The 16,924-nt window shown below is 37.0% G+C and overlaps 1 protein-coding gene across 1 annotated transcript; it reads left to right on the top strand.

The window, feature by feature from the left end:
- Positions 1–1,346: 1,346 nt before the first annotated feature.
- On the top strand, positions 1,347–15,876 carry LOC132840859 (probable global transcription activator SNF2L2). The gene is made up of 6 exons (XM_060862907.1): positions 1,347–1,806; positions 3,774–4,003; positions 6,997–7,102; positions 10,256–10,357; positions 10,757–10,889; positions 14,219–15,876. Exons 1-6 carry the CDS (start codon positions 1,663–1,665, stop codon positions 14,368–14,370), a joined length of 867 nt encoding a protein of 288 aa, XP_060718890.1. The 5' UTR covers positions 1,347–1,662; the 3' UTR covers positions 14,371–15,876.
- The last annotated feature ends 1,048 nt before the right edge of the window (positions 15,877–16,924 follow it).

The following is a 16,924-nucleotide window of genomic DNA, read 5'->3' as shown; positions in this document are numbered from 1 at the left end:
TGAAAGCATATGACAAGGTGCTGAGAGTGGAGCATAGGTACTGTATGAGGATGTCAGGAGTGGCAGAGAAGTACATCAGAGTAGTTCAGGATATGTATGAGAGGAGTATGACAGCAGTGAGATGTGCCATAGGTCAGACAGAGGAGTCCAAGGTGGAGGTGCTACATCATGGATCGGCTTTGAGTTCCTTCTTGTTTTTGCTATGGTGATGGACATGCTTACAGATTAAGTCAGACAGGATTCTCTGTGGACAGTGATGTTTGCGGATGACATTGTGACATTGTTGTGAGAGTAGGGAGCAGGTGGAGGTCTGCTTTGCAAAGAAGTGGAATGAAAGTAAGTCAAAATAAGACAGAATACATGTGTACAAACGAGAGAGAGGGAAGTTCAGGGGGTCAAGAGGAAGGCCAAGGAGATATATGGATGTGTTGAAAGAGTGGCGACCCCTAACGAGAAAAGCCGAAAGTAGAAGGAGATGAAGAATCAGTCCAATTCATTTTTTAAATAACACTTTTAACATTGTCTCAAAGCATCTTTACAGAAAGATTGAAACAGAATAAAAAATTTAAATTTTAAAATAAGGTACTTAGTTCTCTCTAATATTTATCCTAAATGAGCAAGGCTGAGGTGACAGTGGCAAGGAAAAACTCCATGAGATGATATGAGGAAGAAAACTTGAGACCATATTCAGAAGGGAACCTCATCATTTGGGTGATAGTGGACAGTAAATAATGTCAATGTAAATAATGTCTTCAAGTGAAATATACTGTACATTTCCGAAGGCAATACTTAAGTATAGTATTTAAGAAGAATCACTCAAGTATTTTTTTATCCCTGTCCGCAAGTGATATCAACAAAGAGGAAAATAATTAAAGCCTGATGGATTTGATTGGTGGGATTTATGATAAATGAAACAGCACTTTCAGCTGTTTAGGAGATTACCTAAGATTGTTCAAAATATAATTAACATAAATTTGAAACCAATGCTCACTTGCTGCAGTCAGTGACCTTGGGAATGAAAGAATATTTGTGATTTAGCAACTAAGTTCCAGATTCCCATTTTTCTCTTTTAGAGTAACAAACATGTAATGCCACTGCTGGTCCTTTTAAAGCTAAATACCTCAGGTAATGTTTTGCTATTAGTAATACCTAAAATTGTTGGAGTCAGGGAGACTTCATCTTTTGTGACTATTTGATTTAAAAGCAATAGCTGGCATTTTATATTACATAAACATGGAATCCCACAGACAACCAAAGAGCTTTTCCATTCTGTCACGTGTGTGTATGAATCACCATGGAGGACTTTCAATCCCTCTTTTTTGACCAGCACAACACAGGCAAAAAAATGGATCCTACTACTTTAAAAGTGCAATGTTAAAAAAGAAAGAGGGAGTGAGAACAAGCAAGGAGAGGGGGAGCACAGAAAAAAGAGAAAAATCAGATTGCGACAGTCGATATTAAAACATGCAGTGTGTGAGAGAGAGAGGGGGAGAAACAGAGAGGAAACCAAGATCCAGGCCTTTCCAAAGGGACGACTAGAAAGAAAAGACACTTTACGGCAGTTATCTTTCTCTCCCTCCTTCTGTCTCCCTCTCTCTGTCTCTGTCTCTCTCTGTCTCTCTCTCTCTCTCGCTCATCAGCCCCGCGTCAATTGATTTGTGTATGAACAGCTGGGCGCTTTTTCGCCCCCCTCTCTGCCTGTGTGTTCTGAATGATCAGCTGATGAAGAGACTGAGTGCACACTGCAATGCTGGGTTGCTAATTCTCTCGCCTGCAGACAAGCGGCAGCCTGGAGACCACAGCCAGGTAAAAAAACTCCTTCCTTTCTCTCTTTCTCACCCTTTCTTGCTCGCTCTCCATCCTCAGAGCATGTCATCATGCCAGGTTTCAACACACGGTCATACAAATGGAGAGGGAGCTAAAGAGAGAGAGAGAGGGAGAGAGAGAATGAGAGCGAGAGAGAAGAGCAAGGGAGAGTGTGTGGCATGTGTAGGTGTGAGCTGTGTCTGATAACTGGGGAATATTGGCCAGACGAATTGGGTGTTGTGCAAATCCTGGCATGTTTTTTTTTTCTAGAGGTTACAAGGACAGCACAGCGCATGTACGCACACAGGCAGGAGGAGCAGGAACACGGACACAAACACACAGACATATGCACATATGTCCAAACACATTGCTATATGTTTTTTGTAAATAGTCTATCTGAATGAGTGTTCCTTTGGTGTCCTTATGCTCAGTTTCTTTTCTTGTGCAAATATGCAAGCATGTTTCTCTCTCTCTCTCTCTCTCTCTCTCTCTCTCTCTCTCTCTCTCTCTTTCTCTGTGTGTGTGTATGCAAACACATATGCATGTCTGCATTCCATTATAATTCCTCTGATTATTAGGCCTCCAGACCCATTCTCCCCTGGGGAGAGTAAATGTTTTCCGTGTGTGTGTGTGTGTGTGTGTGTGTGTGTGTTTCATATTTATATTTGGTGTGAGTGTGTCTTAGACATCAATAGCTGGCATTGCCTGCAGAGCAGCTTATTCAGAATTCATATTTTCTTCCTTTTCTTGCTTCTCTCTGCCAGCAGAACAGAGCTGCGGCATGCATATCACTACACTTTAATTGCCTTTGTGTAGAACATAGTCTCAGCAGCACACACACACACACACACACACACACACACACACACACACACACACACACACAGATTTTCCTCTCCTTCTCCTGTAGCCATGTAAGAAAAATGGGATACACGGGGAAACATGACAGCTTTTTACATTAACTAGCAACTAGCAGGCTGTAGTCAGATTTGGCTAAAAATACCACTTCCAATTTTTTACCATTTTAGATAAACAGGCAGTGTAGCACTGCTCTGATAATCTGTTTTTAAATACAGCAGCATTTTCCATTAAATAAGGTTGTGAATAATCTTTTTTTGCATGTGTATTACCAGGCATTAGTATTGAATATAAAATATTAAGTAAAAAATATAAAATATTCCTAGTATACATGGGTATATTGGTAATTTGGTTGAACATAAGCATTTTTTTTTCCCTGTTTTCACCTGGTTGAACCGAAAACTGATGTGGATGGAGTGCCACATTGTCACAATAGATTGTGTGAGATTTGAAATCTCTTTGTACAGAGGCAAATACAACCCCACTATGGTCTAGAATTTCACTGCCTTTTGGGGCACCTGTTAGCTCAAACACAAAGTCCTGTTTTGAACTGATATTTTGAGTAATTTTGAGTATTCACTTTTGATGTTACTCGTATATTTTTCTATATCCTATATATTATTATATATATTATGTTTCATTATGCATTACAAAGCCATATTATTCTGTCTATCATTAAACATCAGCGTTTTAACAACAGTGAATTTCTCACACACTTGCACCTAAATGTTTTTGTTTGTGCAACTGCTACTAAAATATTAGCATAATATTATAGTAGATATTATTTTAACAGAAACTGTAATTTATGCCAGAAAGCTAATCATTTTTATCACTAAAATGGTAGGGAACAGCTATTGATAATGGATTCAAATTCAAATATATTGATATGCAACTATATAATCTTTTTTCATTTGTTTTTAAGCACAGTAATAATAGCCAAAGATGATAATAACATAAAATACAATAAGCATGTAAGAGTGTAGTAGTTTTAAATCATATATGATTACTTGCAAATATTTACATTTAATTTATCATATTATTGTTATTGACCCTACAGCAAACCCTGACCCTCATTCACTCTTCATCATTCCCATGGATTGTTTCTACAGTCTCAGGCTGTTCTAAAAGGAGCGTCTGAGGATATGGAGGAAGAAAGCAGTTTGAAGAAACGAAAAAGTGACCAACAGGGCATCCAGGCCTCTGAGACTGGGCAGGAGATTGTTGAGAAAGTCAAGAAACGACGTGGTCGACCACCAGCTGAGAAACTTCCACCAAATCCCCCAAAACTTACCAAGCAAATGAACACTCTTGTTGACATGGTCATCAACTACAAAGACACGTAAGTAGCAATGACTCTACCACATATTTACTTTATATCTTTACTTTTTGAGTCTAACCATTTATGACCTAGACATATTGAGCAATAATAATAATAATAATAATAATAATAATAATAATAATAATAATAATAATAATAATAATAATAATAATAATTGTTCTTTTGTTTCTTGTTCTGTTCTGAGAATAGTCAGTGATAACTAAAATGGTCTCAGACACAGCAGTCTCAGATCACAGACTTTAAATTAAATTTTGCTCCAAAAACGTGCATGTTATTGCTTCCTGAGATCTAGTCTTACAACAATATGGGAAAAAACAATAATTTTTCCTGACTTCAGGTCTTGTCCCATTAGATAAAAAATCTGGTTATGTGGATGTTTACTGTTCATGTCACACTTTACCAACACAGGTAGGTGACTTCACTGTAAGAAGTATTTGTTTGTTTTTGTGTATCAGAAGTGTTTGATCATAATGCATTCAGAGCTACAGTATATATTTGCAGTGACCTGTGAGCATTTAGTTATATTGTTCAAAGCAGTGAGAATTTGACAGTTATTATTGGAAACAAACAATTAAATATAGTTACACTTTTTTAATTGCATGCCCAGACAGAAAATGATATGGACCTTGTATTTTCTAATGTATATATAGAAAAAGCATTACAGGTAAGAAAATGCATTGCTTGGGCTATATTCATTTGGTAACTTAATTTTGAAAGTTATGTGTATATTTATAAAAGTTCCTGTTATTCAGAATCAAGTTACGCGTCTGTCTAATTTTAGTGAAAAATGTATGTAAAGATGCTTAGCATTGAAATAAACATTCAACAGGATTCTAGTATTTTTCTAGTGTATTGCTGTATGAATAGTCCTTTTAGTAATCATCACAACCACTGCAATAGGTTTGCTATAAAGATATCGCTAACATTCTCTTTATTTGGCTGTTTATAAAATAGCATTTAATCCAGCACAAGCTATTATATTATATTGCATTTAATATTTTTTATATCCTGATCTGAAATTTACTTGTACAGTGAGCTATTAGTTACTAAATTGAAGTTGTTGAAAATTAGTGTAAAGGCAATGGTTGTATATCTTGTTTATATATCTCTACTAAAATGGCAGGTTTTTTTGATGTGAAAAAAACAATATAAAAAACAATATAAATTATGTCTGAAGGTTCTACAACCTTGATATGAACTTATAATGTATAAAAATAAGGTGATTAAAAACAATCAAAAGCATACAAAAGTTAACATAACATACAGTACAAAAGTTACAAAACTTTCTTGCAAATTTGTACAAATGTGTTTTTATAATCGGGCATGTGGATGTGTTCAGAATTAATCAATTCATGTTCAAATTATTTTTTAAACAGCTGTCATCAATTATATTATTCTGATTAACCCCAAATAACGATCAGATGTTTTGGAAAGATTTTCTTCACATCTTCTTGGTTTCATCTTACTGCTGAAATCATGCTCTGCATTTTACTTCACTTGTTAAAAGGTATAGATCATGAGAGGGGTGTAAAAAGGGCAAGTTTCATGAACCGTGTACCATGGCTATTATCAAAAAACAAACAAACAAAAAAAACAACAACAACAAAAAAAACTAGGGATGCTGTCATGTCATCATTAAAAGGATTATTTAATAAGTACTGATTACCCTCTGCATGTGACAACAGACTCTCATTTTTGTCATTTGTCTGGACTATGGGGTAAGGTAGCAAGAAGAAGAAGAAGAAGAAGAAGAAGAAGAAGAAGAAGAAGAAGAAGAAAAAGAAAAAGAACTCAACGTAACTAAATCACCTCTAACTATATGGCAAAATATGTTATGATCTCATGAGACTAATACTAAGAGGTATATTATTTTGTACAAAAAAACACAAACATCATCAGAACTACAGTGCAGTATTGTGGTGGCAGCATCATGCTTTAGGGTTGTTTTTCTTCCGCCAGAACTATGGCTTTTATGAAGGTGTAGGGAATAAGGAATAGCTACATATATTATTTAAAAAACATTTAGGTGATGATTAGAGGTATTTCACCTTTCAGTGGGACAGTGATCCAAAGCATACCTCCAAATCAACAAATTAATGGTTTAACCAAAATATCTATGTTTCTGAATGACCTAGTCTGAGCACAGATATGAATCCAAATAAAGCTCTGTGTGGACCTGTAGCTGAGTGTGTACAGGAGAAACACTTAAAGTTTGAAGAATCTGAAATGTTTTTAGAAGAAAGATGGAGAAAATATTGCCAAGTCAAGATGTGCCATGCTCATAGACTCTTACCTATAAAAGACCAAGTGGGGTTAGAACATCAAACGTATTAGTTTAGGGTCATGCACACTTATGCATTATAGTTTCCTTTTTCCCCAAAATAAGCTTTTGGATGGATTTCAGCCAATTTTTATCCAATTTTTATGACATGTTTTTATATTGGTTAAATTTTTTCCACAAAAGCCTGTCAATTTTCATATAATTGTGTTGAATTTTTATATCCATTATAGCTTGGATGTCCTCTGGCACATTTCATCATAGCGAACCTTTTCAACATTCTGTGCTGCAGTAGCTTGACTGTGGGATTTGACCAGATGGTCTAGCCTTTGCTCACCACACACACATCTGTGAACCTTGGGCACCCATGACCCTGTTGCCAGGGTCATATTCACTGCTTATATTTTTGTGAAAAGTCTTTGGTAGGTTCCTACCGCTGCATAACAGGAACACCCCAAAAGACCTGTGGTTTTGGAGATGCCCTGACCCAGTCAACTAGCCATCACAATTTTGCCCTTGTCAAAGTCATTTAGATCCTCACTCTTGATTCTTCCTGCTTCCAACACATCATCTTCAAGAGCTGACTGATTGTTGCAGTCTCTCTCTCTCTCTCTCTCTCTCTCTCTCATTTATTGTATATAGCAAAACAGCTTTTCTTGTATCATATTGTTATTAAATGGTAGTATCCCACAACTAATTATTTACTGTCACACAGGTTGGGTCGCCAGATCAGCAAAGGTTTTGTTCAGCTGCCATCTAGGAAAGAGGTACCAGAATACTACGAGCTTATTCGCAAGCCTGTGGACTTTCGGAGGATCAGGGTAATTGGAAACGTATCCTACCTTCTACCAAATTTTGTACTTCTTCAAACAGAAAAGAGAGAATAGACTGTAGTTTTAGTGTGGGTCAGGTTGCTGTGATATACATACGAGCCATCAAAACATTAAATATTTATTGTCCAACTGTACTACAAAGTGAAGAACTGTACTTTAATCCTACCTTAAACATCCTACAATAAAACAAAGTATACATAGACTGTCAGCAATATGTCAGAGGACTGTCATTGACTAAACTGTGAAATACTTCAACAATTCATTGAAATAGGCATCTGCCAAATGCTATAAATGTAGAATGACCACCTTTACATGAGAGAGAGAAGAATGGCTTATAGTTAGACTGGTAAATATACTGTGTATAAAATATTTATACCGTTGTTGAATACTATCTGCAGGATTTATGATCCTCCTATAGAGAATCCATTACAAATGCAAAAATTATCTCAGGACTTGCAGACTTCGACTGACATTCAAACAGGATCCAAACAGCCCAGATCAACAAAACACTCTATGCCCACAATCCCTCTAGATCTGTACCGTTACCAAAGAAAAAACTATTAACAAAAAGTTTAACTTAACACATATGTTGTCAGCCTAGAATTAAACACTGAGACTGTGTCTGAGTCCTGAACAATATTTGTCAGGCTGTTCTAACTCTGGAAAAAAGTTCTACCCCCTGCGGTTGCTTTCACTATTCGAGATACCATCAAATCTTCTTTTTTTAACTGGGGCACCACCTACTGGAATAATCAGACAGGAGGTCAATACAATAATCCAATCTAGAAAGGCATGCACTTGTTTTTCTGCATTGTATGGTGACATTATATTTCTTATCTTGACAATATTTCTGAGATATGCAAAATCTATTCTGCTTAATTTATATTCATGAGCTATAAATGAAAGACTGGAGTCAATAATCACACCAAGGTCTTTACCTGCTGCACATGAGAACACCTAAAGGTCGTCTAGGTTTAGTATGTGATCAAAAAGCTCATTTCTAGCGGCATGTGGCCCTAGTTAAAGTACGTCTTTCTTTTACACAATTAAGTAGAATTAAGTAGAAAGAATGATGTAATATGCATGCAATGTCTAATGTCCTCTTGTAATGGTGTCTATTCTGGCTTTGCTGAAACATACAGTTATGTATTATCAGTGTATGCTAATAGTGTGTTTAAAAAATAATTTAACTATTGGTAAGATATGTTAAAAAACAGTGGACTTTAAAACAGAACTTATCTAAAACTTATCTATAGTAACTAAAACTATAATTTTAGTATGCATAGAGAAGTCATCTACAAACTGGTAATAAAACATGAAATAATACCTTAGGAAGGAGAGGGCTATTTCCTTATCTCTAACAACATTTTATAATATATCAAATAGAATGCTGTGATAAATAGAAAGGTCCACTAATGTCAAGCAACACAAGGAAGGAGACACAACCCTTGTCAGTATTAGGTCATTTACCACTTTAACCAGTGCTCTCTCTGTTCTATGATGAGGCCTACATCCTGACTGATAGATTTAATGAAATTAGCTGTGGTCATTTCAATTTATTGCAGTGACTCAAATGTTTTGATTTCATTCACCAAAAAATTGGTTCAGATTCATGCACTGGTTTACTCATTGATTACTTCAGTGATTCTGAGTAAACTACATAATTGCACCAATAGATGGTGCCAGTAAGTGTCTTTTTAGATATCATGAGTAAGTTATTGTTTATTCACTCAATACATTTATTTAAAATGCCAACTTTTCAATAGACAGGTTTTAGTATTATGACATTTTATTGGCATGTCCAATCCACAAAGAGAAGGTCTGGTGAAGAAAGACATTTCAGTTAGTGTAGGCTAGTATTGAGAGATGTCTCGAATGAGGATACAAGTGTAATAAAAATAGATATGTGTGTGAAATAGTTTTTAATGGTAACAAAACGAAAAAAGATCCATCATTCATATTTACACATTTGTGTAGAGTGGATTCTGCTATGAACAACACATAAGACTTAACACAATTTTCAAATGCGCTGTTCTGCACTCTTTCTCTTCTTGTTGGTGGTGGTGAACTTAACAAACAACATGCATATATCAGCTGAGTGCATACAACATCAGTGAGTGATGCTCATTTTTTCACCTAGTCCATAATTTTTTTAATGGAAGACAATTACCAGTTTATTTGTTTCATTCACAAACAACAATTACCATTTCCACATTTCTGAAACACAGTACATTAAACTACTAATCAGTAATAGCATTTAAAAGCATTTTTAAATATAAGAAATTTCATATTTAACAGCCCTAGCTTCAGATCAATAGAGCTCACTGTGCATTCATTATGATCTAATTTTATGTTAAATACTTAAACAAACTTTCTGAGTATTTCTACATTTTTGTTTTTGTTTGAGGAACAGACACAGTCTCAATATAGTGGAACCTGAGTGACAACTTGCAGCTAGGTGATGGCCATTTTAGCCTGCTTGTCTACTCCCTGGCCTTGGCTCTGGAGTGTCACTAATTAACTAGGCTTTTTTTCTGAAACTATGAGCTGTGCTGCAAGAAATGAGGGCATCATATCCTGCCCTAAAATGCCATGACTTCAAAACTTCTCCAATTATCCATTTGTTTGTTTTGTTTTATATGTCTGGCATTGCATACTGGCTCCTGATATACACCTAACTAAAGCTGGTGCCCTTAAAGGTTTAGCAAAGGATTCACACCTTTAATGCAACTAAAATATACTACTAATGATGGAAAGAATAATTAATTCTGCATTGAACACACTAATATAGCCGAATATTTATGCAAGGCACTCGATTGACAATGCATCAAATGTTCATCTATATGCAAAATAGCTTGTGAAAAAATCGTAAAAATGACAAACTACAACAGTATATTCAGTCTATAAATAGATTCAAGCTAACTGATGCCATTTCTCTCTTTCATCTTAAGAGAATTCTCAGTCTCAATCTATACTCAACATACAAAACAATCTTAAGAGAATGTTTTTGTGTTGTCTACAGATTGTCAAAAAGGAACTATGCAAATATGTTACTATAATTTTAATAAACCAACCACATATATCTCTTGCATGTTTTAGTAAAAAGTTATAATTTTCTAACTAGAGTTTTTTTTTGTGTAGGAACGAGTACGTAACCACAAATACAGGTGCATTGCAGACTTGGAGAAAGATATTATACAGATGTGTCACAATGCTCAGACTTACAACCTGGAGGGATCTCAGGTGTGCTCCAATTTGACTTGGCCCAATTATATTTACCATGAAATGCTAAATTTGAAAAGCAAATATATCACATCTTAATGGAGTAAAAAAGGCCATATTGGGATTAAGTTAGTAAAGTTGGATTTATTAATTGTGTAGTAAAATGGATAACAATATGAAGATGCAAACTGAATGTCTTTGCTATTCTAGTTTGTTTACATTTGTGAAATAAACATTAATATAGCCAAAGATGCATATGAAACATTTTTTAAGCTATTTCAACTTCAGTTTCTAGTAAATAAAGAAATTTAAAGACCACTATATGTTCACCGTTTTACACCAATTATAAACTATGTTTAAAGTTATTTTACTATCAAACTAGTATGGTTGTGATATTGTGTATTTGTACTATAATTTCAGATCTTTGAGGATTCCATTGTGCTGAAGTCAGTCTTTGAAAGTGCAAGACAACGGATAGTAGAAATCAATCAAGAGGACACCGATGCTGTTGGAGGCAGCGAGGCAGTGTGTGCCAAGCATTTAAACCTGGATAGTAAGATTTAATTTACTTGAATGAACTGTAGGGCACTCTAGTCGGGGAGAAACTGAAGGAAAGAACAGAGGACTAGCTGCACAACACATAGGGGCCCCCCTTAGCACTTAGCCCCTGCCTGGCAGAGAGTGTAAGCATCTCTTAGCACTTAGCCCCTGCAGAGAGTGTAAGCATCTTGAGAGGCCGTTGCCATTCCTGCCCTGGGTTTCGGCACAATGCTGGACCTGATTCGAATAATCCTGCAAAGAGAGGAACCACCGAGTTACCACCCTGGTATTGGTGTCTTTCACCTGACGAGGGTTAACCGTCACCCTGCTAGGTAATAGTGGAGTTCCTCGATGGCTCATTTAATTGTGAGGGCTTCCCGTTCTACTGTGGCATAGTTATTCTTAAGGCATGTACCTGCTTTTTTAATTGGACGAGGGTACTCCCTGATGACCTCAATCGTTTTCTCCTGCGGTTTGAGTAGCCACGGCCGATGCAGTAGCCCAGGCACTGTGCCCGTGCGGGTGCTAGGGCTTCCCCCATCTCCATCAGCCCTCTGGGATCTGTGTCATTTAGGAGGGGATTGCACTGACACCGCATTGCGTTCTTCCCAAGCCATGCTGCCTGCTGCATCCGCTCCTTCTGCTCACAATCCAACTTCTTTTGTGTGGCAAACTCATGGCGGCCACAAAGATGGCCAGTTATGTCCGAGTAGCAGGTGGACGGAGAGGTCGGGGATGAGGCCGATGAGGAGTGGCCAATCACCACCCTTGCAATGGATCTTAATCTGTGCAGCATTACTGACAGACTGTGCAGACTTTACTAGAGAGAGGATGGCTGGCCATGCTATTAGTTGTGGAGTGTGAAAACAAGACAGCCATTCACCTCCATGGTGAGTTGTGGTGCTTTTAGTGCATGTAGACCACAGCCAGCAAGCCACTGCTTGTGGCCCCTGGGTGGCGGCATGGGTTCTGACTTGGTGGGCATTGGCTTGTTGACTGGTCCCGGGGCAGGGCTATTCTCCAATTTTCTCCTTTCCCTGACCAGCTCTGGCTTCAGCAATTGTTAGGGCTTTTTGTCCTGGCCGATCTTCAGGTTGGCCATGACACACTGCAAGGTGCTCAGGAACTCCTTGGGGTTGGCAGGTCCTTTCATCCCCACAGCATTCTGCTTCTCCATTGTTAAGGCCCACAGAAAACAGTCTATTGCCACCCTCTCAGACAACTTTCTTGGTGCTTAGCTGGTCATATTGGAGGCACTGCCTCATGATCCTCAGCAGCTTCTTCATTTGTGATCAGGGATTGCTCACAGGGTGTTACTGCCACTTATGGAAATCGCCAGTGGCGTTAACAGGAGATTGGCTGCAGCGGACAAAAATCTCTGCCATGTCCTCTAGATCCATGGCATAGAAGGACAGCTGGGCATCTCCACTAAACAGTAGGGCTAGAGCATCTGCCCAATCTTGCTTTGACCAGCCCGACTAGTTCACAGTATGCTTGAAGGTGTCCAGTAAGGCCTCAATGTCATCTTCTGCCATAACCTTAGTGTAAACTGGCATTGAGCATCATGGCCAGGATTGGGGAAAGGGGTCACCAATGTCTGCGGGTTACCTTTCCCTTGTTTGAGCGTCTACCTTTCCAATGTTTGACCAGCATTTTTAATGCTCTTGGCCAGCTGCAGGGTATAAACATGCTGGTGGAGGCTGGACTGTAGCAGGTGCTGTAGGATCTGCTCCATGCCGGGCCCAGGGGTTTCCTTTGTGTCTGTTTCCCGCATTCTCCACCAATGTACTGCACGCTAGTCGGGTAGACACAGAAGGACAGCACAGAGATGGGGATTAGGTGCAAAAGACAGTCTGTGTTTATTTAAGACAGGTAAAGATGTCCAGCAGTCAGAAGTTAGCAAACTTACATGGGCGGTCCACAGCCGAGGGAGGTAGGGAGTCCAACCGGTAGTGGTTGGAAGATGAAGACCCAGGAGCTTGATGTGAACTTGACAGGTGAGTAAAGGAAACAGCAAAGGGAGACAGTACATTACTTCCATCTGTGTGGGGGTTGCCCCCTTTACGTCCCTCTAGTTTCCGAGCCTAGCTCTCCACTGTGCTCTCTTGCTGGAGGGTGATGGCCCCAGTGGCACTCCTGATTAGTCTGCTGGTTTTTATGGGAGTTTTGCTGCCCGCCTTGCACTCTTATTCAGCAGAGCTGACCCTGGTGCTGAAGTGCCTGGAGTTGTTGTCAGCTGCTTCCTGGGGGTGAAGAGCAGTTTCTCTGCATTTTTGCCCATTACAGAACTTAAAGTGGGTTCATACAGCATATATGTATCTGCAAAATATTTCCAACATTTATTCAATGCTTTTTCAATTTCCACAGAGCCATAGCTACAGTACATGGTTGGATTAGTCCTTCTGCATATACACACAGAAAGCCATCAGACACTGCCTTTTATTATACTGTATAGTTACACATTTAATTTGAAACATGATACAGTATATGTAGGACATGTCTGACTGCATATAATGTGCTAAAATCATATTAAGTGCTTAGTTGCTGCATCTGTATAAAAGAGACATTATATCCTGGTTTACAGTGAAGAAGACCTATTATACTGTATAATGCCTGAAAAAATTGAAATGTTGGAGACAAAATTTATCTGTTAGTAGCTATGGATACTACAAAGCAGAATGGAAAAATGTATTAAGGCAGTTTTTAAAATATATGCAATTATTCAAAATACTGTTTTCCCCCATTATTTTAGATATAATCAGATTATCTCAGTCACCTAAAGAAAAATCTTAGATTTATTCAGCTTGGGGTCCAGTACAGAATATGATTAAGACATAAGACAATAGTATTAGTCTGTAGTATTTAGTCTGTGTGAATCCAGCCCTGATGTGTTTTCCACATTGATTCAGTTCATTTGGGCATGTGAGAACACGGTAATCACACATGGTTGTTGATGCCATCAGCTCTATCACTTCCTGGTTCACTTTACCTACTATAAAGTCTGCAGAACAAGAGAACACATGAGAATGGAACATTCTCTTAGAGTTATCTCAGTTTTTATGGTAAGGTGTGTTACCTCCTTCTTGCGTTTTGTACATAGTGTACATGGCACATAATATTTTGTGTCGACTCTGTCAGCACCATCTTTCTGTGGAATTTGTTCTGAAATCAAATTGCAGTTTCCACCACAAATGCATTACAAGTATCATGACCTAGTACATCTTTTCTACTCATGAACTACTGCCAAAAAATAATGTATTCAGACAAATAAGATTAGGATACAAATTTTGTGTCCACTGTGAAACTTATACGTTGAAACTATTTTCTCCTATTTTCTTTCAGTAAAATCAGAACCAACAAAAGCCAAATTTGACAATAGTAGGGAGAGAAGCACTACTATTTCTGCTAATTCCAGTTCTAAAATAAAGGGTATCTACAGTGATGAGGACAGCACAGAAGACCAGGAGGACAACACAGGCTTGGAGGATGGCTGAACTACATCTTCTGGAAATGAGCTTCATGGCTTTCTGTCATCTTGATAACATTGAAAAATGATAAGCTCATCAAATCACTTGCATTTATGTGAGTTGATTCAGTGATCTAATTGTTCCCAAATTTGTTCCATCATGTGCACATTAATATACTTGCATTATCTTGTAATTAAACATATAAACCATCCTACTTCATTAAAGCCATAAACTAAATAGATTTATACATATAATCAAGGATGTTAAATAAATAAAGAAACAAATAATATTTCTGCCCTTTAAGCACTTTTTAATGCACGGTAGCCTCAATATACTGTAGTATCAATATAGTCAAAGGTGTAAAAGATGAACTCCAATATTGGCCGGTCTAGGAAAAAATATAACTCATATAACCATACTACATCAATTAATTGTTGAAATATTCATAAAGCACCCCTATGTTGACAATACACCAAAAACAAAAGGGACAAACACAAGGTTATATAGGGTTACAACATTATATAATGCCATGACAACTGACTTCAGAGCTCAGTGCAATTTTTGTATGTCATAGTCATATAATAGTAATGACTATAGTTTGCTTTAACAAAATTCAAAGAAATTCTGTTTTGTATCTCGTGAACTCATTTGCATTTGCTGATAACCACCACAGAAAAAAAGCTATATGACACATCCATCATGTTATTACCAGTGACAGTTGTAAAGTGTGTGTCTCATTTCTGTTTCATATGTCTGATGTAAATGACAATTTTTATTGTGTCACATCACCACTATATGGTTCTGACACAACAAAAGTAAATACAAAGTCGGATTTTTCAGGCAAGAAAATGTCTCATGTTAACAACATTTGTTAACATTCAATATAACTTGAATGTTAAATTGTGAATTAGTCTATCAAAGTAGATTAAAAGCACTTTTTTTTTAAATGTCTTTATAAATGTTTATGAAGCTTTATTTCAGATGCCATGATGGGATCATGTATGTATCATGTAACAATCATGTATCATGTAACCCTGTAAAATATATATTTTTTAACAGTCAGGGACACAACCTTTTTAAATTTAATCTCTGGTCATTTTTCATATATGAAAAATATGAAAAAAAAAAAAAAATTTCATTTTTCATATGGGAAAAGTTTAATTAGTTGCTTACATTCAATTGGAAATTTGGATAGAAATATTGTCACTTCTACTTTAGCTTGTGAACATCTTTGGGAACAACACTGAAAACTGAACTCATATTTAATCAATCAATGTCTTAACTATATGATTAATGAGCCCTGTGGTGTTTTTGGAGCATGGTGCATTTTGCTGGAAGGACATTGCCCTCAAGAGAGGGATCTCATGATAACACTGTCAAGATATGTGTGTAGTTTTGAAGGTTGAGAGAGAAAATGTCTTTATAGGTAGATTTTGAAATAAAGTTTTTAAGGTTTTTATGACTTGAAAGTGCAAAGAGGTTTGATTTGAATCATCGTAATTGATAATAAACATTTTTATAAATAGTCCTACAGTGTCTGTCAGAATTTTTTTCTTGTGATTATCCTGCAGTTACAACTTTTTTCTATTCATAAGATGTAAATGGGACTCTTATTTTGAAATTCATGTTGCTTATCTTGAAGAGTTATGGGTAGAGCCTTCAAGCCAAACTTGTCTCTGTTTTTAATAAATATAACATTAAATTGAATGCAGGCAGTTATTGTAAGCCAGTAGAAGGAACAGTGGAGTAGCAGGATTATAAATGCAGAAAGATAAAAGAATGTGACAGATGCATTCGGGATCAGTTGCTTAGTGTGATGTATACATAACAGTTTTATATTTTATCTGGCATGTAGAATATATGTAGTATTTTGTTTCTGAGCTTTGAGACGACAGAATTCACAATTTGGTACAGTTGTGTTTTTGCTCATGCCTTGACCTTGATCATGTTTATCAAGTACAGGTGATGAAAATATGAAGATGCAAAAGTGTGGTTTTGGGGATTCCAGAGCTTTTTGTTGCATGATGCACCCTTAACCGGTGTTGTCAACTGTGTATCATCCCATTCATTTCCAAAATAAGTTAGTTGCACTACATATAACAACTAATGTTCCCACAAGAATACTCTCCAGTTTGAAATGAAACCCACTCTGTGTCCATTTGCGCATCTAATTAGACCAGTTCTTGTCTGGCTCTTGTATGACCATAAACTGCTGTGTAACATGTATTCTCATAAGTAATTCATGCTATAATGATTATTGTAAAACAGTTGGCCAGCTAGTGGCTTCCACCATCAAAGTACTGTATTACTTTAAAATTCCACTCATCTACAAACTGTTGCAGAAATGACTATTTTAATTTACATTATTTAGTGTCAAGTGTCACCCAAATGAGGATGAGGTTCCCTTCTGAGTTTGATTCCTCTCAATGTTTCTTCCTCCTAACATTGTCTCAAAGCAGATTTCTAGAACATAAAATGTTTATTTACATTTATTATCCCTATTTCTCCCTAATGAGCAAGCCTGCGGTGACTGTGGCAAGGAAAAACTCCCTTAGAGAAGAATTGGAAGAAACCTTGAGAG

The sequence above is a fragment of the Tachysurus vachellii genome, chromosome 26 (genome assembly GCF_030014155.1).
Source record: "Tachysurus vachellii isolate PV-2020 chromosome 26, HZAU_Pvac_v1, whole genome shotgun sequence".
In the NCBI taxonomy this organism is placed as follows: domain Eukaryota; kingdom Metazoa; phylum Chordata; class Actinopteri; order Siluriformes; family Bagridae; genus Tachysurus; species Tachysurus vachellii.
Note: the sequence above shows the minus strand (reverse complement) of the source record. Positions and strands in the feature narration are given on the sequence as shown.

Bases quoted from the DNA above. Each gene is read 5' to 3' on its own strand.
- LOC132840859 (XM_060862907.1), top strand. From the start codon at position 1,663: ATGAACAGCTGGGCGCTTTTTCGCCCCCCTCTCTGCCTGTGTGTTCTG. The intron at 7,103-10,255 runs GTAATTGGAAAC...TTTTTTGTGTAG, and splicing joins TGGACTTTCGGAGGATCAGG to GAACGAGTACGTAACCACAA. The intron at 10,358-10,756 runs GTGTGCTCCAAT...CTATAATTTCAG, and splicing joins ACAACCTGGAGGGATCTCAG to ATCTTTGAGGATTCCATTGT.